The 23,993-nt window shown below is 35.7% G+C and overlaps 1 protein-coding gene across 10 annotated transcripts in view; it reads right to left on the bottom strand.

Annotated features, from left to right (window-relative positions):
- Window positions 1-23,993, bottom strand: part of UBE3A (ubiquitin protein ligase E3A) — a 95,342-nt gene that overhangs the window by 47,556 nt on the left and 23,793 nt on the right. For 4 of the 10 annotated variants that reach the window (XM_014844403.3, XM_070496940.1, XM_070496923.1 and 1 more), the window contains exons 2-5: window positions 21,570-21,633; window positions 19,303-19,422; window positions 17,618-17,813; window positions 16,109-16,153 (exon numbers count right to left, since the gene is read on the bottom strand). The exons of 1 other annotated variant lie outside the window; for it this stretch is intronic. In XM_014844403.3, the coding sequence (XP_014699889.1) occupies window positions 16,109-16,110 (2 nt within the window). In that variant the 5' untranslated portion in view covers window positions 16,111-16,153; window positions 17,618-17,813; window positions 19,303-19,422; window positions 21,570-21,633. The remainder of the gene's footprint in view (window positions 1-16,108; window positions 16,154-17,617; window positions 17,814-19,302; window positions 19,423-21,569; window positions 21,634-23,993) is intronic. 5 more of the 10 variants (XM_014844401.3, XM_070496934.1, XM_044763307.2 and 2 more) reach the window with 2 other exon arrangements.

The following is a 23,993-nucleotide window of genomic DNA, read 5'->3' on the forward strand; positions in this document are numbered from 1 at the left end:
TAATAATAATAATAATAATAAAAGTAAGAGCTATAAGCTCCCCATAACTATGCGCAGCACCTTAATTTACCCATCAAGGAGATAAATATTAGGAAAGTATGTTTAATGTTACTATACCAATAGCAAATCATTGGGGTTAGAACCTTCACTGAAATGGCTGCCAACAATATAGGAGATGGAAGTTGAAAATGATCTTAAATTGAACTTAATAATTGAACTTAAAAGGCCACTGGAAAATGAACACAAGAATGAAGATGAATCCATAAAAACAGCAACTGTCAGAAAGTGAAGACGTGTCAGTGAACAGTGAGGAAACAAGACTAAAATCAGAATTAAAAACAACCCTGACAGGACATGAAAGAAACAGTAACTGTGACATGCGGCATAAAATCTAATGGTGGATAAAGTATAGAACAAAAGGAGATAAAAAGGCAAACACCAAAAATATGTGAATGTAAGCAGAGTGACTTTAACTGAAAATGAAGTCAAATGAAGATGTGAAGAAGTGAGGCCAGAGATAAAACTGAAAGGGCCCAAAGCTTGTATAATCAGTATATAAAGCTAATAACCACTGATTACCAGTTTCTCAAAGTAAGTGGAGTACCTCTTTGTTCATTCTAGGATGTTTCCTTTGCAAATACTTCACCCCCTCCCAAAGTTATATTTAATGAAAATGGAATAATGAACAATAGTATTATAAAAGTAGTAAGCCTTACAGAAATAGATTTGACAAAAGATATCTGTAACACAGCTTTGTTCAGGTTTACAGTTGGGTCTGCTACAATAAAACTGAGTGAATTATTAGATTATTCCAAGACTGCCATCCACAATTGTGAACCTAATAATTGTGGCTCATTAAAACCAACAAGCCATTAACTATAGAATAAGATACAGTTTTCATGAAAAGTAAATATAAATTGATGTTTTTTACTGTTAGAAATATGTTTAACATAACAATAACTCCTAAGGATTGTTTTATTGATCTTTATAATCTCAATGCCCAGAATGCTTATTATAAACACAAAGTAAAATTGTACAATATTTATATAAAAGTATTCACCTTTACAAAAAAGTGTGCACATTTTACAATGAAGTTATAATAGACAAAAACCAAAATATATCCATCCACCTTCCTCCAATTAAGATCCAAAAAGGAAAGGAACACAAAATACATACTGGCATTAGTGTAGTGCACCTACCAACTCTCTGCAATAAACGTGAAATATGGTCTTTGATATTTTCTTCTAATTCAAAGATAATCAAGACAGAAAATTTATCCCTTGACTAATTATACACAAGTGTCGACTGACCAGGCAATATGTTGTAAATTCTGTGATAAAGATCTGGTTGGCTGATAATTTTGCATTCTAGATATCTGTGTCACTCTTATAAAATTGTCTTTTTTAGGGGGTTAGGGAGCTGAGAAAACCTTGGAGTTATACTTAATAGCTTTTATATATACTGTTGAGAAACACCTAGAGTTCTCTCAGTGTTAGGGTGAGAAAATACTTAAGGCTGAGCTTTGAATTTATACTAAAGATTATCTGATATACATCAAAGTTAGTTTTGGATAGGTGATACATGAACCTGCAGGCATAGTCTTTCTAGCAACTGAATTGCAGAAATACTAAATTTATCTGAACAAACATAAAAAGCTAACCAGGAGTGACATTAGCAAGATGGAGAAAAAAGAAGCCCCAGAACTCATTTTCCCACGGAAACACTGACTTACATATTGTCCAAAAATGCTTTATGAGACCTCCAGAAACAAGTTGGAAAGTTGCAGTACCCCAGGTGAGCTCAAAGCCAAAAACAGCCAGAAACGTGAGAAAAGTGGTTTCACTGCAATTGCTTCAACCCCTCCCCTAGGTGGCACAGTTCACAATCATGATGAAAAGCCCAACTCACAGCCTCACCTTTGGGAACAAAGAGAAGAGTAGAATTATATCCAACATTCTAGTTTTTTGGGAGAGCTGCCCAAAAGACTAGTTTCTGTCTTGCCTGACTCAGAGGACTGATGGAACCAGCACACATTGGATGCCTGGGGCCCACAGAAAACACAAGACAGTTCCCTGGCTTGTTGCAGCATGAGAGAACCTGAACTACACAAGAGAGGGCAAAAGACTACAGGTCTTGAAAAAGAAAAATAACAACCCTCTTCAATTGAGAAATTACAAGCACAAGTCCAGAAATGACGTACCTCCATAAACAGTTTTAGAGGTACCAAGAATCTTTTGCTGGGCTGAATGGTGAAGGTCTTCCCCTCTATGAAGTTAGTCCTTAAAGACTGGGAGAGGTGACTGTTTTATAACAAAGCACATAAAAAACCAGGGAATCATGGACAAATCAAAGAAACAAAATAATGTTCTAGAAAATGACCTTAAAGAAACAGAGATCTAAGAATACCGGACAAATAATCCAACATAACTGCCTTAAGAAAACTCACTGTATACAAGAGAACAGAGAGAACTAGATGAAATCATGATCCATGAACAAAATGAGAATTAACAACAAACAAACATGAAAAAGAACAAAATACAGATTCTAGAGGTAAAAAATAGAATAACTGAATTGAAAAATTCATGAGAGGGACTCAACAGCACATTGATCAAACTATTGAAAGAAAGAATCAATGAACTCGAAGGCCGTTACTTGAAATTAGTGAGTCAGAGGGAAAAAAGAAAACAAAATAAAGAAAAGTGAAGAAAGCCTAAAGGACTTGTGGGGACATCATCAAGTTGACCAATAGATGAATTAGGAGAATCCTAGGAGGAGAAAAGAGAATGGGGCAGATTCTCATTATTGATAAAATAACAGCCAAACACTTCCCAAATCTGAGGCTAATTTTAAGAGGCTCAAAGGACTCCAACTAAGGTGAACCCAAAGAGGCCCATACTAAGACGCATTATAATCAAACTGTCAAACGTGAAGGAGAGAGAATCTCGAAAGCAACAACAGAAAATGACTAGTCATGTACAAGGGAACTATCATAACACTATCAGTGAATTTCTCAGCTGAAAGGTTACAGGCCAGAAAGGAGTGAGATGATATATTCAAAGTCCTGAAAAAAAAAAGATAACTGCCAACCAAAGACACTATATCTGGCAAAACTGACCTTCAAAAATGAAGGAGAGATAAAGACCTCTTAGGATAAATAAAGGCTGAGACAGTTCATCACCACGCCTGCCTTACAAAAAATGCAAACAGGAATGCTTCAACTTGAAATAAAAGGACAGTAAACAACAACACAAAAGTATATGAAAATAAAAAGCTTTCTGACAAAGGTATATAGACAAATAGAGAATTTATAATACTGGTATTGTGGTGAGTAAATCAGTTTTAATTCAGGGATTGATTTAAAAGAAAAACATTTTAAAAAACTATATGTTAATGGATACAAAATATAAAAAGATGCAATTTGTGTTATCAATAACATAAAAGGGGAAAAAGATGTAAAGGAGTAGAGTTTGCATGCAACTGAAATTGTTATTGGTTTAAAATAGATCATTACAAGTATAAGATGCTTTATGTAATCCCCACGGTAACCAAAAAGAAAATACCTATAGAAGATGCACAAAAGAAAGTGAGAAAGGAATCAAAGTATGTCACTACAAAAAATTAACAAAACACAAAGGAAGACACCACAGAGAAAGGGAAAAAAATAACTATAAGATGTACAAAAAACCAAAATGGCAATATTAAGTTCTTCCCTATCAGTAATGACTTTAAATATAACTGGATCAAAACTCCCCAATCAAAAGACATAGAACGTATGAATGGATACCAAAAAAAAAATACTCAACTATATCCTGCCTACAGAAGACTCATTTTAGCTATAAGGACATATGTAGGCTGAAAGTGAAGGAATGGAAAAAAACATCCTATGTAAATGATAACTGAAAGAGAGTAGAGTGGCCAAACATAAATCAGAAAAAAGAGATGTTTATGTCACAAAATTGTCACAAGAAATAAAGGACACATTACATAATAATAAATGGGTCAATTCACCAGAAAGATATTATCATTATAAATATACATGCACGTAACAGCAGAGCACCCAAACATATTAAGCAGAGATTGACAGAACTGAAGGGCAAAATAGATAACACAATAGCAGTAGGACATTTCGATATTTCACTTTCAGTAATGGATATATTAACCAGACAGAAAATCAATTAGGAAACAAAGTCCTTGAACAACTATAGACCAAATGGACCTAACAGACACATACATGATACTCCATCCAATGAGAGCAGAATACACATTTGCTCAATTGGACATAGGGCATTTTCCAGGAGAGATCACATGTTATACCACAAAACAAATCTTAACAAACTAAAGAAGGTTGAAATCATACCAAGTATCTTTTCTGACCACAATGGAATGAAGCTAGAAATCAAAAGCAAAAGGAAAACTTGAATATCCCCCTAACTATGTAGAAACCAAACATAGTCCTGAACAACCAATGTGTCAAAGAAGAAATCAGAAAGAAATTAGAAAATATCTTCAGACAACTGACTATGAGACACAATATACCAAAATGTATGGGATGCAGAAAAGTAGTACTAAGAGGGAAGTTTATAGCAGTAAATGCCCATATCAAAAAAAAAAAAAAAAAAAGAAAGACCACAAATCAACAATCTAACTTTAGACCTCAAGGAACTAGAAAAAGAAACTAACCTAAAGGTAGAAGAAGGAAAGAAATAATAAAGATAACAGCAGAAATAAATAAAATAGAGAATAGAAAAAGGAAAAAACACGACACTAGAGTTGGTTTTTGGAAAACATCAAGAAAATCACCAAATCATTAGCTAGACTATGAAAAAAAGAGGAAAGATTAAAATAAAATCAGCAATGAAAAAAGACATTATAACTGATGTCACAAAAATAAAAAGGATCATAAGAGACTACTATCAACAACTATACATCAAACAACTGGCTACGCTAGAACAATAAATATACTTATAAAAATATACATTTAACAGGACTGAATAATGAAGAAATAAGAAATCTGAAGTGACCTACAACTAGTAAGGAGATTGAATCAGTAATAAAAAATTGCCAAGAAAAGAAAAGCCCAGAAAGACCAGTTAAGTCCAGATAAATGACCAGATGGCTTCAATGAAGAATTCTACCAAAGACTTGAATTAACATCAATTCTTCTCAAACTGTTCCAAAAAAGTGAAGAGAAGGGGACACTTCCAAATTCATCTTAGGAGGCCCTGATACCAAAATGAGACAAAGATACAAGAAAAGAAAAATACAGACCAATATCCCTGCTGAATACTGATACAAAAACCCATAATAAATACTACCAAGTAGAATTCAACAACATATTAAAGTGAATGTACATAATCACTAAGTAGGATTTATTTCTGAAATGTAAGGATGCTTTACTATATGAACATCAGTCAATGTAATACACCAAAGTGAAGGACAAAAATAACATGATCATTTCAATTGATACAGAAAAAGAATCTGACAAAAATCAACACAATTTCATAATAAAAACACAACAAACCAGACACAGAAGGAAATTACCTCAACATAATAAAAGCCATATACGAACAATCCACAGCTGAGATTATAACCAATGGTGTAAACTGAAAGCTTACCCTCTAAGATCAGGAACCAAGGCAATGATGCCCACTCTTCACCACTTATTTTCAATACTGGAAATCCATGCCAGAGCAACCAGGCAAGAAAAACAAATAAAAGCATACAAATAGGAAAGGAAGAAACAAAATCTTCTCTGTTCACAGAAGACGTGCTCTTATACATAGAAAACCCTAAAGACCCCATAAAAAAACTGTTAAAACTAATAAATTCAGTAAAGTTGCAGGATACAAAAATTGACATGCAGAAACCACTTTTCTATAAACTAAAAATAAACAATCTGAAACAAAAATAAACCCATTTACAATAGCATCAAAAAGAATAAAATACTTACAAATAAACTTAACCAAGGAGGCGAAAGACTTGTATAGTGAAAATTACAAAATATTGCTGAAAATATCTAAACAAGACACAAACAAATGGAAAGACATCCTTAGTTCATGGATTGGAAGACTTAATATTGTTAAAATGTCCATACTACCCAAAGTAATCTAAAGATTCATTTCAATATTCTTTTGATATGACACCAAAAGCACAGGCAACAAAAGCAGAAGTAGACAAATGGGACTACATCAAACTTAAAAATTTCTGCATAGCAAAGGAAAGAATCAAAAGAATGAAAAAGCAACCTATGGAATATTATCTATTTAATCTCCTGGGTCTGACCAGTCCATGTTAGGACGTAGAAAAAACCAGACGGTTGAGGGTGGAAGATAGTAAGGGGTGCCAAGGGACATTTCTGTAAGAAAAGGAAGAACAGATGAGATGAGAAAGAAAATAAGAAAGTAAGACCCCAACCTAAGGTGGGTGTTTTAATTAAAGGTTACAGGGGTAAGATAGTTCAGACTTGGGATGCCCATGGGAAGGAACAGCAAAGCAGAGGTAAAAGTTATGAAGATAAAATGGCTGGAGAATTGAGATGTTAGGAAGTTGGAGGTTAACAATATAAACAAAGGTGGCAGGGGATTCGTAGTATAGTGGAAGAGTATGAGTATTACAAAGACTGAGAAGTGACTGGGAGATCACTAGACAATAGAGGATGACACAGCCAGAAGGCAAAGCCTCAAAAAAGCAGGGATTTTTACGCTCAGAGAGTAACAGAAATAGTCCAGACAGATAAGTAAAAATGAGAACAGCAAATATTGTGTGTGGGAAACAAACAGATCAAGGCTTACTGTGCCTATAACCTAGCTTCTGTATCTAGTAATGTAGAAACTGTTCTTGGCAAATCACCACTTTTCACTCCTTATTTTACTTAACGTTGCTGAGAAACATAGACCTTTTAGAAATTATTTTCTGTGGGCTTTCAGGAGACTATTTCCTTTTTTCCTCCTTTCTCTCTGGCTATTCTTCAGAGACTTCTCTTCCTAATCTAGAAATGTTTATAATCCCCAGAGACCAGTCATTAGTCACTTTCTTTTAAATTTCTCTTTGGACAGTTTCATCTTCTTTCAAGGCTTTGATGATACCTGATGACTTCCAAATGTCTCCTTCAGTACAGTTCAAACTGCTTGAGAATCTAGCACTATTCCAGGTTCTCTGGCTATTTTCACATGGGCTCTTTTTTCAAGAAACTTAATGTTTAAAGGAGGAGAAAGCCAGATTATTTTAATATTATAGGGACTACAGAGGTGTGTCAATATAAAGAGAGGTAACTTAGCCAAGATGAATCACAAAGGATGACTAGGAGATGATGACACAGAAGGTGGGAAGAAGATTTCAGATAAAGAGAGAAATAAGTGAGTAAAGGCACAAGGGCCTGAGTACATGGTTTTATGACAAGCGCAAGCAGTTCAATAATATAAAGTTCAAGGAAGGGCCCCAAAACTATGAAGAGGAAGGGACAAGCCAGGTATGGGAGACTTTATAAGACAGGATAAAGAATTCTGATTTTACCCAGAAGAGGAGTAATCTAATAAAAGCTAATGACTTTCTCCCCATAAAAATACACGTATAAGGGCTGGCCCATGGCTCAGCGGTTAAAGTGTGCACGTTCTGCTTAGGCAGCCCGGAGTTCACTGGTTCGGATCCCAGGTGCAGACATGGCACTGCTTGTCAAGCCATGCTGTGGTAGGCACCCCACATATAAAGTAGAGGAAGATGGGTATGGATGTTAGCTCAGGGCCAGTCTTCCTCAGCAAAAAGAGGAGGACTGGCAGCAGATGTTATTAGCTCAGGGCTAACCTTCCTCAAAAAAAAAAAAAAGTATACTCCATCTTTCAAGAAATTTCAAAAGATTCACACACCATTCAGGAAACACTAGTTAAGAACACCTGCAGTAAGACTAAAGGGTTTTAAGTAGGTAAGTGACTATGTCCAATCTCCCTTTACAATAATTCGATTTTCTAAACTGGGACCAAAGTTAGCAAAAGTAGAGGCAGGCAATCCAGTTAGGTGATGACTACTATAACAGACCAGGCAAAAAATGAAGTAGTGGCAGGAATGAAGAGAAGGAAATTGATGCAAAAATATTTAAAAGACTATAGTTTTTAGAGGATAAATGAGTAGGAAGAGTTGAATATCTAGGTTTATGGTATGAGCAACTGAGTAGAAGTTAGTGCTACAAGCTGAAATGATAACAACAGTGAGCATTCGTTAACACACAGTGAGTGATTTTTGTAGATTACGTCCTTTAATCTTCACAATTATCCTAGGAAGATGATAGTAGAAGCCAAGAAAGGACCTAGTGAATCAAAAAGTCTTACTTTTAAGTAATTTGGGGGAAATAGCATCCCTTTTATTTTCACTGACCTCTTTTAGCTTTGACTCCTATTTACAGCTAACAACTTCTATATAATAAAAGTAAACTAGTCCCATTAATGTTTCTTAACATCTTTTTAGGGACACAAAAGATATAATGAATAAAATGCAAAATTCATATTGACTCTAAAAATTCTTTCATTAGGGCACCTCAACAAAAACAACCAGGTTTGCTCATTCTACTTTCTAAGAAGACTCAACCATGGGCAGTTCATCTACTCATCCAACCCTACCATGAACTAGGAGCAGGTTTCCTTCTATTTAAAAAAAAACCACACAAACAAGAAGAGAGTGGCATGAAATATTTAAAGTATTGAGGAAAAAAAAACACCAATCTAGAATTCTGTACCACATAAAATTATTCAAGAGTGAAAGAGAAACAAATACTCTCAGACAAATAAAAATTGAAGGAATCTGCTGTCAGTACACTTTCCTGCAAGAAATGTTCCACGAAGTTCTTTAGAGAGAAGGAAAATGATATAGATCAGAAACTCCAATCAACCTAAAGAAAGGAAGACCACTGAAGAAAGAATAATAAAAACTTTTATTTCTCTTAATCTTAACTGATCTAACAGATAACATTTTGTTCAAAATAACACCAACAACGTATTTGGTTATGAATACTTACGTGTGTACTTAAGAGTGTGTGTATAATTATTTATATATATACACGCTTATATATAGGTGAAATAAATGAGAGAAATGATAAAAGGGACAGGAGGGAAGAATTACGGTTATTTTGTTATTATAAGGTACTCACTCATTGCCTGTGATGTGATACTGTGTTACCTGAAAGTGAACTAGGGTTAGATATAAATGTATACTGCAAACTCTAGGACAACCACCAAACAAAGTAAAACTGAAGGGTAACTGATAAGGTTAACAAAGGAGAGAAAATGGAATCACATAAAATGCACAAGTAAAACCACAAAAGGCAGAAAAAGAGTAGAACACAAAAATAGGAACAAAGAACAAGGGCAACAAATAGAAAACAGTAACAAACATATAAGCTATTAACCCAAATACATATCCATGGTCTAAATGCATCAATTAAAAGACAGAGATTGTCAGAGTGAATCAAAAAACAAGATCCAACTATATGTTGTCTAGGCTTTAAATCTAAAGACACACATAGATTAAAAGTAAACAGAGAAAGGGGCTGGCCCCGTGGCTCAGTGGTTAGGTTCGCGTGCTCCGCTGCAGGCAGCCCAGTGTTTCGGTGGTTCGGGTCCTGGGCGTGGACATGGCACTGCTCATCGGGGCACACTGAGGCAGCATCCCACATGCCACAACTAGAACGACCCACAATGAAGAATGTACAACTATGTACCGGGGGGCTTTGGGGAGTAAAGGAAAAAATAAAATCTTAAAAAAAAAAAAAAAAAGTAAATAGAGAAAAAATATACCATGCTAACAATAAGCAAAAGAAAGCAAGAGTAGCTATATTACTTTTAGAGCAGACATCAAAGCAAGGTAAGTTATCAGGGTTAAAGAAGAGCATTACATAATGATAAATGGGTCAATTCTCCAAGAAAACATAACAATCCTTAACATGTTTGTGTTTAACAACAGTAAAATTACCTGAGGCAAAAACTGACAGAATTACAAGAAAAAACAGATGAACCCACTATCATACTTGGAGACTTCAACACGCCTATCAGAAATGGACAGATCCAGCAGGCAGAAATTCAGTAAGGATGTAGGTGAACTCAAAAGCACCATGAAATCAACTGGATATAATCAATGTCTATAGACTACTTCATCTAACAATAATAGCATATTACACCTTCTTCTCAATCTCACATGGAACATTCACCAAGATAGACCATATTTTGGGCCATAAAACATAGCTTAACAAACTTAACAGAACAGAAATCATACAATGTCTACTCTCAGACTGAAATGGAATTAAATCAGTAACAGAAAGATAACTGAAAAATCTCAAAATATGTGGAGATTAAACAATATGCTTCTAAATAACACAAGTCAAAGAAGACATCATAAGAAAAACTAAAATATATTTTGAATAAAAATGAAAACACAACTTACCAAAATCTGTGAGATGCAGTGAAAAATAGTGCTTAGAGGGAAATTTTAACATTGAACGTATGTATTAGAAAAGAAGAAAGATCAATCATCTTAAGTTCCCACCTTAGTAAACTAGAAAAAGAGCAAATTAAATCCAAATTAAGAAGAAAATAAAAAATAAAAATTAGAGCAGAAATCAGTAAAATTGAAAAAAGGAAATCAAGAGAGAAAAATCAACAGATCCCACAGACATCAAAAGGATAATAAAGGAATACTATGAACAAGTCTACACCCACAAATTTGATAACCTAGATGTTATGGGCCACTTCCTTAAAAGATACAATCTGCCAAAACTCACAAGAAGAAAGATAACCTGACTAGGCTTATATTTAATAAAGAAACTAAATAAACAATAACCTTCCAAAACAGAAAGCACAAGAACCAGATTGGTTCACTGGTGAATTTTAACAAAAATTCAAGGAAGAAATTTTACTAACTCTACATCTACTCTCTCCATAGTCTACTCTGATTAAAAGGCTCAAGTTCTCCTCTCAAGTCATATAATGCATGTAGTATATACTGAGCACAGTAGTCTGTTACATGGTAAGTACTCAAGATGATGTTAGGTGTTATTACCCAAGTTCTATGGGCTTTGTACATATATATCAGTCTATTTATAGACAAACTGATCCCAGAAAATTCTTCCGACATTTCTGTAAGGGAACTAAACAGGCAGAAATGAACATTTTGCATAAAATTAGTAATTTCATTCTTTCAAAAAGTAAGTATTTACTGACTACCTACTATATTCCAAGCACTCTCATTAGGCTTCCATGCTAGTATTAAATGAGCCAGACTTAAATCAATATGAAACAAGTCAAATGACATTAAATCGGATGAAGATAAATACAGCAGGATGAGGGGAATAGAGAAAAAAGAACATGACTGTTCTTTGATGAAAGTGGTCAGGCTCTCTGATAAGGCATCACTTGAGCACAGAGCATTGAAGTAAGTGAGAAAGGAGGCCAAGCGGATATCATAGAGAAGGGTCATAAGAATAGGCTCAAGTCTTACTAACACCAAGACATAAGAGCAAGAGGATTAAGCCAGTGTAGACAGAGATGAGCAAGAGAAATGGGAAGTCACAGAAGTGAAAGGGAGCTCATATAGGGCCTTGAAGATCTTTAGATTGTACTGTGAGAGAGATGGGAAGCCTTTGAAAGGTTCTGAGCATAAATAACATGCTTTAACTTCAATTTTAAAAAGATCACTCTGGCTGCTACACAGAAAATACACTGTAAGGGACAAGGATGGAAGTAGCAAACTACTGGGAAACAATTTCATTCTTCTGGCAAAAGATGATCACTTTAACCAGAACGGTAGAGGTGGAAATGGTATGGGGGAAAAAAAGGACATAGTTGAATTAGTGATATTTTGAAGAAAGGCCAAAAGGATTTGCTGATATTAAAATTTAAGTGAGACAAAGAGAAATCAAGAATGCTTCCAAAGTTTTGGATGAACTGGAAGGGGAAAAAAAAAAGAGTTGTTACTGATTGAAATGGCAAAAAGATTATAAGAGAAGTAGGTCTGAGAGGACAGAAATCAAGACCTCTAGTCTGGATTTGTTAAATTTGAGAATGAGCCATGCAATTATTGGATATGAGAGTCTACAAGTCAAAGTTGGAGATAAAAATATGAGTCGTCAGAGTACATATGCTAAAGCTCTTACCTAAAGAGAAATGATAATGATGGCTTAAGAACTGAGTCCTGGGTCACGCCAACATTTAGAGAAAACTGAGTATTTAAATAGCCTTGGGGCCGGCCCCATGGCTGAGTGGTTAAGTTCCTGCACTCCGCTTCAGCGGCCCGAGGCAGCCCAGGGTTTTGCCGGTTAGGATCCTGGGCGCGGACATGGCACCGCTCGTCAGGCCACATTGAGGTGGCGTCCCATGTGCCACAACTAGAAGGACCCACAACTAAAAATACACAACTATGTACCAGGGGGCTTTGGGGAGAAAAAGGAAAAATAAAATCTTTAAAAAAAAAAATAGCCTTCCTGAATACTGAATCACAAATTACTTGAAACATTTACCCTAACTCCATTTACTGTCTTACTTATACACCTGAAAACATAACCTAAGTGTTACAGACAGGTATGGGGAGTAACTACCAAAGAGGAGAAATCTGAAGATACTAGAAATTAATTTGAAATCATTAAGAAAACTAAAGTGTCTAAGTTGATACATACAAAAGAAGCTACTACATGGTATATATAAATTTAAACAAAATCCAGGTAGAATATATATTCAACTGAAGAAAAAGATCTCGGTTATTGTGTTAGCTCTATTTCTAGGCTAAACTGTAAAATGGCACACAGCTGTTAAAAATTTTTTACTGTTTTCCTGCACCCTAGGAAATAGGCAACACTAAGAACTCCTAAAAACAAACAAGCATATTCTTTAATTTTATATAAATTACTATCTAAATGCACTCCAGGTGTTCCTAAAGGATGCCAAAAGCAAATACGTCTCCAAGTGCCCAACAAAAGCATGCTTTAATAAACTGCCATTATTCAAACACTCTAGCTAATTCTTAGGTAAAACCAATAATCCTTCATTACCTATTTTGTAAATCAAGACTCACAAGATTATGATAGAATACACCTGGACCCACTCACCTTACTAAACTACTGCCTGGTTATCGTTTCTGCAGGTAGAGGAATTTGAGAAATGGCAGCAGACTTGAAGACTTAGAGCTAAATTCCCACAGCAATTACGACTTAGAGCTAAATTCCCACAGCAATTATGGCTAGAATCTTGGATGCCTGTATGGAGTCAACGTGGTAGGTCTAATTTCGTTAACTTTACCTTAACATGGTCAAGTCAAACAGTATGAGAGCTTGCTAAACTAAACCAGAACTTAACAACAGAGTTTCACCTGGAATCTTGTGACAAATACCCTATTACGCCTCACATTCTCGCCATCCTTGGTTTTTACTACAAAATGCAAACCTCACCTATCCTTTTCCATTCTTCACTCTCGGTTCATCCTCCTAACCTATTCCAAGATCTCTAGAAGCACATTCATGATACAGGTTGTCCTCTATCTTCAACTGCTTTATATAATGGTTCCTCAACCTCTTAGCTTTCACTAAAGCCTGGCTTACCCACAAAGGCATTGCTTGTCTTGCAATCTTTTTATGAGAGGGTTTCAGAGACAAATCCCTAAGTCTACCACTATTCTTTTAATTCCTTGTATTAAACACAAACAATGCCCATCCCTCCAAACAAAACAAAACACAACACAAACAAGACTTACAGTGAAACTCCTGTTATCTACCTGAATATTGTCTGCCTTTCCTCTCTGTTCTGGAAAATTATACCCACGTACTAAAGGCTCTGCTTTTGTCCCCAATTACATCATTGCCATGGTAAGTTTAACGTCTGTGTACATGATCTATCCCAACACTCCAGCTCCCAAAATACTTAACTTTCTTGAGTGACCTTCATCTCCTTTCTATTTCAGCCAATCACTACCGTAGAGGCATATTAAACACCCAACCTCTGATCATTATCATCTATCCTTGAGAGTTTCATTTACACTGAACTATCTCTGATCTATATCAGGCTTTTTGTAACCAACCCAACACCTTCCATCTGACACCACAACCTTTTCAACCACAGCCACCGCATAATGACATATAAATTCAACGACTCCATTGTTAACATCCTACACACATGCCACTAGTGGTTCTGTCCCATCTGCTCTGCTAATACCCAACCCGGAAATACCATGCATCTTCTACCACTATTAAAAGAAAAGTCTTTAAACTCCAAGTATGACAAAGTCTCTAACCTCAGCTGGCCACTCAGCGGAATGAGACACTCAATAATATTTGGTCCACTCCTTCACTCACTCCCCCCAGTAACTTTCCAAGTTTTCATAGTCTTGTCAAATCCCCTAACCAAACTCTGTGTTCTACAAAAAACTATCAAAACATGTTTCTGAAAAGGTTACATAATCACAAAACTAAAATGAGATATCCCCTCACTCCCATTAGAATGGCTACTTTAAAAAAAAATAGGTAATTACAAGATAAGAATGTAGAGAAATTATCATCTCTGTGCACTGTTGGTTAGAATGTAAAATTGTACAGCCACTGTAGAAAACAGTATGGAGGTTCCTCAAAAAATTAAACATAGAATTACCATATGATCTAGCAATCCCACAAAGAACTGAAAGCAGGGTCTTGAAGGGATATTTGTATACCCATGTTCACAGCAGCATTATTCACAACAGCTAAAAAATGGAAGCAACCCAAGTATCCGTTGATGGATGAATGGATAAACAAAGTGTACTACATACACACTCAGAATACTATTTAGTCTTACAAAGGAAGAAAAGTCTGACACATGCTACAACATGGATGAACCTTGAGGACATCATGTTAAGTGAAATAAGCCAATCACAAAAAGGCAAATATTCTATGATTCCACTAATATGAGGTAGAGTAGTTAAAATCAGAGACAGAAAGTTAAAGTGTTGTTGTCAGAGGCTGGAGAGAGGGGTGAATTTGGGAGTTATTGTTTAATGGGTTTAGTTTCAGTTTTGCAAGATGAAAAGAGCTGTGGAGATGATGGCAGAGATGGTTGCACAACAATATAAATGTTCTTAATACCACTCAATTGCCCACTTAAAAACAGTCAAGATGCTAAATTTTATGTGTATTTTACCCCCCCACAACACACACACAAAAAGGTTATATGGACACATAAACTTGAGAAATACATTTTAGAGTACCTTGTTGGAGTCTACAATGTACAGTAGCATTTTAAAGGATTTCCACTATTTTCAGTAAAGAAACCTGCTGTTTAAGTCTGCAAACTTAAACTTTATTTCCCAAACTTATTCAACAGTCAAACCCTTTTCAAGAAGCACTTAGCATTATCTCAAAGACGACAGAAACAGTGGTATAGCAGACCTAAACTAATTTACTGAGAAAACTGATATAGTTCATGCACAAATGACCTTGACTTCCCCATTCTTACCTACTAATACATTTAACATCACGTATCCATCTTTCCCTCCTCCACCTAATTTCAGAAGATGGGGGTCTTTGCTCTTACTCAAGAGCAATCTCTATACCTATATTCTTCATTCCAACCTCAAAAACCTTGCTTCAACAATTACCACCTCTCCTATTACCCTAAACTTCTTAACTAATCACTCAAGTCTTACCTATTTCACTTTCTAAATATTCTTCTTAAACCTGGAAAACTTTACCTTGAATTCTTATTATACCACTGTCCTTGTTAAGGCTCTCACTGACTGAACTGCAGAAGCCCTAACTGTATCCACAGCACAGCACCTGATGCCCTCCACATAGCAGGCACTTAATAAATGAATGTTAAACTGAACTCTTCCCCCATCCCTGTATTTCCCCACAACTGCTAGGTGAGCAAAAAGACATAAGAATCCAGGAGTATGCAATTATCTATCTAGAAGTAGAAATCCAGCAACGTGTTACCAAGGTTTAGAGGTATTTATTTGGTAGGGAAAAGAGTAGGTATATTCCTATCTTCCAATTTATTTTTTAAAGCATTACTCTCTTTCAATTGGAAATTATTTTCAAATAATGTGATACCATTTAAAGCAAGGTAGGGCAAGTTAAAAGACGCCACAGCCTCAACCAAGTTACACTTACATTCGGCTAGCTTCAATGTCGTCAGACTGAGGTTTTCCTGGTGATCTGTAAAATGCAATTGAGGAAAGTTAAGCAAAATATTCCACATTCTAAAAAGGGGCAGACATATTATTTTGGAAGACAAATTTGAAAACAGGATATAATCATTAACAGTTTTAAAAGTAACTGAAGATTTCAACATGAGAAAAAGTGATCAGATCAGATTGCCATACAACACATTTACTGTTAAGGGCTAGACTAATAAGAAACTCAGTGCATTTTTTTAAAGGAAAGGAAACTATAAACACTCTATTTATATATCAACATACAAACCAGTATAATAAATCATAATTACTCAGAAAGTCAAGTATTTACAATAAAAACACAACTATGAAACTTTCTAAAACCAAGTATTGGTTATCCACAATAACAAGGGTATTCACTGGTATTCACAGTCCCTAACTTTGGATCAGGGGTCAGCAAACTACTGCCTGAGATGACAAACTAAGGTGTGGGTCAGCACCTATTTTTGTAAAGTTTTATTGGAACAGAGCCATATTCATTCATTTACATATTGTCTATGGCTGCTTTTACGCTACATGAGCAGAGCTGAGAAACTGACAGTAACACATGGCCCGCAAAGCCTAAAATATTTATTATCTGGCCTTTTAAGAAAAAGTTTGCCAATTTCTGCTGTAGATAATTTAAACGTAAACCTAACAGCCTTAGTGAATTCTGAGACACTTAAGTCAGATATACCATTCTGATCATGATTATCTTGGTTCAACAATGAAATTATCTTTCCCTGAAAAAACACTGGCAGGATGTACTACTTGTCAGAAGTGTACCATCCTGAGGTATTAAAATTTTGCTGTGGATAACTGTGAATGACTTCAATTATAAACAGTTGCCAGTTAGTTGATATTATTTTTTAATATACTGCTGCTATCTTATGTAGAATTATTCAAAATTCTAAGACACTAACAAGCCTTTTATCTCCATTTTGGGGCATGAACCAATTTTGCCTATCCCTACCATGCTGTTAAAAAAATAACTTCCTGTTACCCTATTAGCTTTTATAAACAGCATCAGTCAATGGATATTAAGGTGAATCAACATAACACTGATTTCTAACACTTTCAAATTTTCAAAATAGAATACATTTTAGAGGTCAAAAGATAAATTTTCCAAAGCCACCAGCAAAAAAAAAAAAAAAGAAAAAAATCTGTTTTCCACATTTCTTAGCTTTTAAAAGACTCAATTCTTCATCAGACTTTCAAAATTACCCCTCACTGCAGTTCATTCAGAGTCCAAGGACAAGAATGCAAAAAAAAAAAAGACTCCACCAGCTCAAATATTTATTTCAGATCTTCTTTGCAGTATATTTATATTTTCAGTTTTGTACAAAATTATATTACAACCAAAAATTGGGGCATGCTGAAGGTGGCAGTGACTTGGCAGTGACACAAATGCAAAAATTTCACTCCACCCTCTCCCCCAGGGAGCAAGTAAATCACCTTTGTGACACACCTGGTCTCCACCAGCCTTGTGGGTAAGTACCCCAAGATTGCTTCCAAACTCGTATCTCTCAGACAGAAGAGCTAAAAACTGATGATAACCCCATGTACCAGCTGACTCATTTTTGAAAGTGCGACCCTCCAGCATCAGATGTCATACTGTAAGGAGGCAGAGCAGGCTTGCAAAACAAAAAATAAACCTGCTGGCACTAAGGGAAGAGAGGCAGATTAGAAGCTTTCAAACACGTAGGCGGCAAAACTTTCAAAATTAACAGGGAAAGAGAGAGAGGGGGAAAAATGATGATACAATGACAGGAAAATTAAAATACTGCTGCAAAAAGGTAAGACACAAGCAAGAAGAAAAACAAATCCGAGTCTTAGAAGCACAATATGTAATTGCTGCAAAGTTTTGAGATTCTGAAATGGGACAGAGATTAAATACATAATTAGATGGTGACTACATTCTATTTCTGTTCCCCAAACAGGAGAATATGTAAACATTAGCATCAAAATGTCACCAAATAATTGTAAATATACTAGATTATCATTTAATATTAACATATATTAAAGTGAGCTACTGAAAGCCATTTAGAAGTCAAAGGAAGTAATTTAAACCAATTCAGTCTAAAAGGACAAAAGAATAAGAAAGGATTGAAAGATTATTACCCTAAAAGAGATCTATTCTGGGTGTCTTAAACACAACTTGTTTTCTACTCAAAATGGAAATTGTTTTTTAATCAAGAGAGAAGTGAATATATATAGAACTAGGAGAAATATTTTTCTTAAAGTGAGTAGCAAGCAACAGTACATGTCTGAATAAATTTCTAGTCATTCTGCTTAGAGTATATTTCTATAATATTCTAAATAATTTACCAAAAAATATCCTAAGGTTAGGATTAGAATTCTCAAAACTATGAAATATCTAATATCTAGAAATAGTTTCCAATCTTTACTTTGGGCCCTAAAGAATCTTATTCTTTACTGTCAAGATTTTGGAAGTAAAGATACATTACACGCTAGTAATTTTACCAAATTCAGGATATATGATCAAAGGCAGGAAAAAAACAAGAACTATCGACTCAGGTTAAAGTTTGGAAGAGTAACAAATCAGAAAAGAAATTTTAAAACAGAAACAATATGCAAGTAACATTAGAAAACACAAAATAAACCCTGGAACAGTTTTAGGTCTTGATTTGGATCACAGAAAATGTGATCACAAAATGACCACTAATCTGAATTCTGCAGCATGAGCTAGAAAACTCAAATGTAGGCTTCTCCAGCCTGCAAGCCACTCCTTTGACCTCCAGTGTAACTCTCTAGGAGAGAAAAGTATACTAGTTTTATTAAAGTTGTAAAAACTTGTAGAGAAGGATTTAGTTAAAACTCTTACCACAGAAAAGGCACATTGTAAAATGCATATTAAGAACTTTTTCATAGTTTTTATGATGTTCATAATAAAACATTTTGAAACCTAAACTTTTTAAGAAATGCTTTCCTGTTTATTCATACAGGTGAGTCTGGGGGGAAAAAGCAGGAAATATTTTAGCAAGGAGATTACATGGAGAAGCAGGTCAACTCTTAGGTCCACTATTCTCAGCAATATTCCTGCCAACTATACATTTTCTTCATTTTTTACAGCACATATTTTACTTCACAATGACAGCCTTTTAAAGGCTGTAAAATAACATTCAAAATTACCTTTTACAAGCTGTGGCCATTCGGTGACATCAGGGTGATCACAGCTTTGAGTCACTGATTAAAAACAGGTTGTCACACCAGTCTAGCTGCTAACTTGATCTGAGCGTAGGTTTAATAACTCTAATAAATTAAACAAATCTTTGGTTAGAACACTTTAATATATAAATCCAATTCACTGTTCAAAAACTAATCTTCAAAGCTTCGAATTCGGTGTCAATGTAATGTTCATCCGAAGAGTAATTATTATAGAAATGCTTTTAAGGACCATTTTCCAGCATTTTTTTCCTTAAAATTTCTCTTGAGACAAGGTGGCAATAATTTCTTGTACTTTTATGAAGTGTTACAGTTTATAAAGCACTTTATCAACAGTATCCTGTTTGAGTCTCATGACAACTTTGGCTCCACCTAATCAGGGTAGATACTATAGTAAGAATTAAAAAATCTATATATATATATATTAAGTAGCCTTAGAGTGATTAACTGACTTGCCCAAGATTTTAAAATTAGTGTTAAAGCTAGGACTAAAACCCAGATCTACTGACTTCCTATCCAAGTCTAGAATTTTTTGATTTGGTTTAGTTTTGCTATAGACTTTAATGAAATGTAAATGAGCAAAGATTTAGAAGACGGACTGGGACCCCACATTTATGGCAACAGTTTAAATGGCACTAACAGTCGTAGGTTTTCCAGGTAGCCAAATGCTTAATGGAATAGTTATAGTCCTACACATACACACACACATATATGTACACCAAAATCTAGTCCTACTTATTCTACATTTAAGTAGGGTGACCAACATTAGCCAAACCCCCGGGTCCTTCATGAAAACATGCTCCACTCTTTCTCAGCCATAAATCCATTTATATCAATTTCATGAGAGAGAATGGAAAAATATGAAAACACTTCCTCCTTCTTCAACCTACTATCTTTCAATCCCCTTATTTGGCCTTAGCAGAACTTTCCTGATTAGCATGGTTCAAATTTATCAGGCATCCTAATCATACTGCAGTTCTGGCAAAGATATACATCTGAAATATCCCAGTATCGAGAGCTCAATTCATGCAACTAGTTTTTCCCCTGATCATTTCCCTACCGAATTGTGTATCCAGGTCAGTTCTGAAAAGCTAAAGCTAAGGAAAGATGAGAAAATTACAAGAGAGCAAAAGACCCTTGAGAGTTAACACCTTCAAAGTGACAACAGACAACCATAGAAGGTGGTTACCAGCATGGGTCAGAACCTAATAGAGAATAGCAAAGTATCTGAGAACCCCAAGAGAAGGGCTGAAACACCAATGCTTGAGCCCATACCTCTGCAGCCTATGAACTTGGGCTTCAAATTTATACAAGGGTGAGGGTTGGCCTAAGTATACATAAGAAATTTTAGGGGACTCTAATAAATGCAACTTATAATGTCTGGAAGAAAAATCTCAATTTCCCAGGTTTTCCTATCATAGCTACATGTCTCCTGATAAGAATCTAGAACATTCGTAAGGTCATATGAAGAAAAGGAAATGGCATCCCTTAAATGAATACTGTTCCCTCTTGTGTTCTCCTAAGACTAACAGTGTATATGGATTCAGAAAATCTAAACAAGTCTAATTTTCCAACCTGTAAACATAAAAATGAGAAAAGTTAAAATACCTTTTAACTGACTAATTAACTGAGCTAAATTAATTTATTAAAGAGCTACATATATTTTGAAAATTACTGAGCCAAGTTCTCTCTTCCAGTCCCCCTTTTTCATGAGTTGCAGTGCCTAACATAGCACACACAGGCTCCAGAGCCGGTCTGTATTCCAGTCCCTGGTTGGTCACTTACTAGGTGGGAAATCTTGGGCAAGTTACTTAACCTCTCTGAGCCTCAGATTCCAAAGCTAGAACTAAGATGATAGTAGTATCTATTTCAGAGGGCTGTCATGAGGATGAACAGACTAACATACGAATTGCTCAGAAGAGTGCCTGGCACGTAGTAAGAGCTCAACAAATGGAATCTATTATTAACTCAGACCTTTACAGCCACACCTGTCCCTCAATCTTCCTATGCATATTATTTTACTTCTCACAGCACACTAACCTCTTGTAAATTCTTTCAAAATCCCACTTGGGCCCCCCATACAGTCTGCCTGGTAGCATAGTGATTTAGCACCTAGCACAATGCTTTAAAAATGGTAGGCACCCAAATTTGCTGAACGCATTTGTCATTACTCTAACCATGACATTAAGATACACATGCAATTTTGAATTCCAAAAAATAAAACAGAAACATACCATATTGCGCCAAACTTCTGGGGAGCTGGTGAATTCTAAAATCAGGCTCTTACAGATTTTTAACCTAAAATATAAAACACCTCACTCAATTCTTTTTACACAGACAACTGGATAAACTTTCAAAGAAAAAACTTTTCTAAAATTTATTATAAAAGGAAATTTATTTTTTGTAATATTTATGAATATCCAAAAACATATCGAGACAAATGCCCCTACTGCTGTTGCCAGGATGCAGAGAAGGGTAGTTAGGCAGGCCCTGTGGCCTGAGTACTTTCAGCTTGTAAAGCTGTATTTCCCATTTTCATCCAGAGCTTAGTGATTGCCATTTTTTTACTTTTGTCTCCCTCTCAAAGCTGAAAATATATGAAAACTGTTACACTACATGCTTCAAATTCCTTCAATTACCTATACCAATTTAGCTTTTAATTAAATCCTATATGTTGAGCATCTGCTATGTTAGGTACACATATGGGCATTTGTTCATGAACTCCTGGAGTAGCAGCTTTAGGCAGGTCCTTTGACCCCTGAGTCTTAGGTGTCAGGTTGTTATGAGTAGTAGAGAAAATATTTTAAAAGTTACATAGGACAATGCTGCCTGACACATAATAGGGCCTCAATATATGGTAGCAACTATTATTTCTTAAATCAAACATTTAATATATCTATCAAAAGTTAACTCTTATTGGGGCTGGAGTGGTGGTGCAGCAGTCAGGTTCATGTGCTCTGCTTCAGCAGCCTGGGCTCTTGGGTTCAGATCCCTTGCACAGACCTGAGCACGGCTCATCACGCCATGCTGTGGCAGGGGTCCCACATATAAAGTGGAGGAAAATAGGCACAGAAGTTAGTTCAGGGCCAAACTTCCTCAGCAAAAAGAGGATTAGTGGTGGATGATAGCTCAGGGCTAATCTTCCTCAAGAAAAAAGAAAAGTTAACTCTTATCCAAAACCAAATTCTGAAGCTTAAAGCATTCACTCAAATAATCACTGTGAGTTCTTAATGCCTTTGTATACAATCAGAACATTTCTCAGTGGAACAGGAACTGAAGTCTTTTAATCCATTTCCTTTTATTACATATGAAAAAACCATGTCCCAAAGATTAAGAAGCCCACTCTGTGTTCTAAAGGTTGATGGTAGAAAATGAAGACACTGTATAAATATTTTCTTAAAAAGGAACCAAGTTTTATACCTTAGAGAACTGAGTCTCACACTTTATTAAGTTCAGAATCACCTGGCGATCTGTAAAAAATGCAGATGCTTGATCTCTACCTCTGGAGATGGTGATTCAGTGAATAAAGTGCAGTACGTGAATTTGTATTTTTTACCATATATTTCAGGTGATGTGCAGACTGCAATTTGAGAAACTTTTCCTTAGAAGATTAGGAACACATAATCATAGTGGAAATATACCAAATCTATAAGGATACAGGATAAGCAACAGATACTGTAAGCACCAGAAACATTAGGTATACTCTTTACAAATTTACCCATTAGCTCTCTAATACCAGACCTAAATTTCAAACTCCATACATCATATGAGGCCCTAGCCTCTGACCCCCAACCTTACAAGTGTTACTGCCCATTACAGGACATCATTACCAGGTACTTGATGATCTATATCCACCACTGGATTATTGGCTATCACATACTGACCATCTGTATTTCTGGCTTCAATGCTTTTGTGTCTCAGGACACTTCACTCAGAAATACTTGCCTATCCTTTGCTAACATCCACCCCCATCCATCCATCATGCCCTGTTAAAAACTCTAATCATTCTAAAGGCTCTCTCTCAGAGTTCTCTAAGCTCTTCTGTAACTAACTACTGTCTTCTTTGAGGCTTGCTATATGTTCCTAATATCATAAAGTAATTTATTAATATTCCTACCTTAAATTTATTATTTTATATCTTATATTATAGCTATCTGTGTACATTTGTCAGTGCCTCTACTTGTAAGCTGGTTGATGGTAAGGCTCATCTTATCCATATTTTTATTTTCATAGTAATGGGGACTATGTTTTCTTGACACCACACCTCCCTCTACAAAAAAAAAAAAAAGGAAGGAATCAGGATTCACGGCCTGACAAAGAACTGAGCTCGGGGGCTGGCCTAGAGGTGAAGCGGTTAAGTGTGCACATTCCACTTCGGCAGCCCAGGGTTCGCTGGTACAGATCCCGGGTGCGGACATGACACTCCTTGGCAAGCCATGCTGTGGTAGGCATCCCACATATAAAGTAGAGGAAGGTGGGCATGGATGTTAGCTCAGGGTCAGTATTCCTCAGAGAAAAGAGGAGGATTGGCAACAGTTGGCTCAGGGCTAAACTTCCTCAAAAAAAAAAACCAATTCTGAGCTAGTTCCAAATGCAATTCATGGATGAACAAACCAGAGTGTCATTTCTTCCCAAATTAACACAAATTTAATCCAATC

This window comes from Equus asinus, chromosome 2, assembly GCF_041296235.1.
Source record: "Equus asinus isolate D_3611 breed Donkey chromosome 2, EquAss-T2T_v2, whole genome shotgun sequence".
NCBI lineage: Eukaryota > Metazoa > Chordata > Mammalia > Perissodactyla > Equidae > Equus > Equus asinus.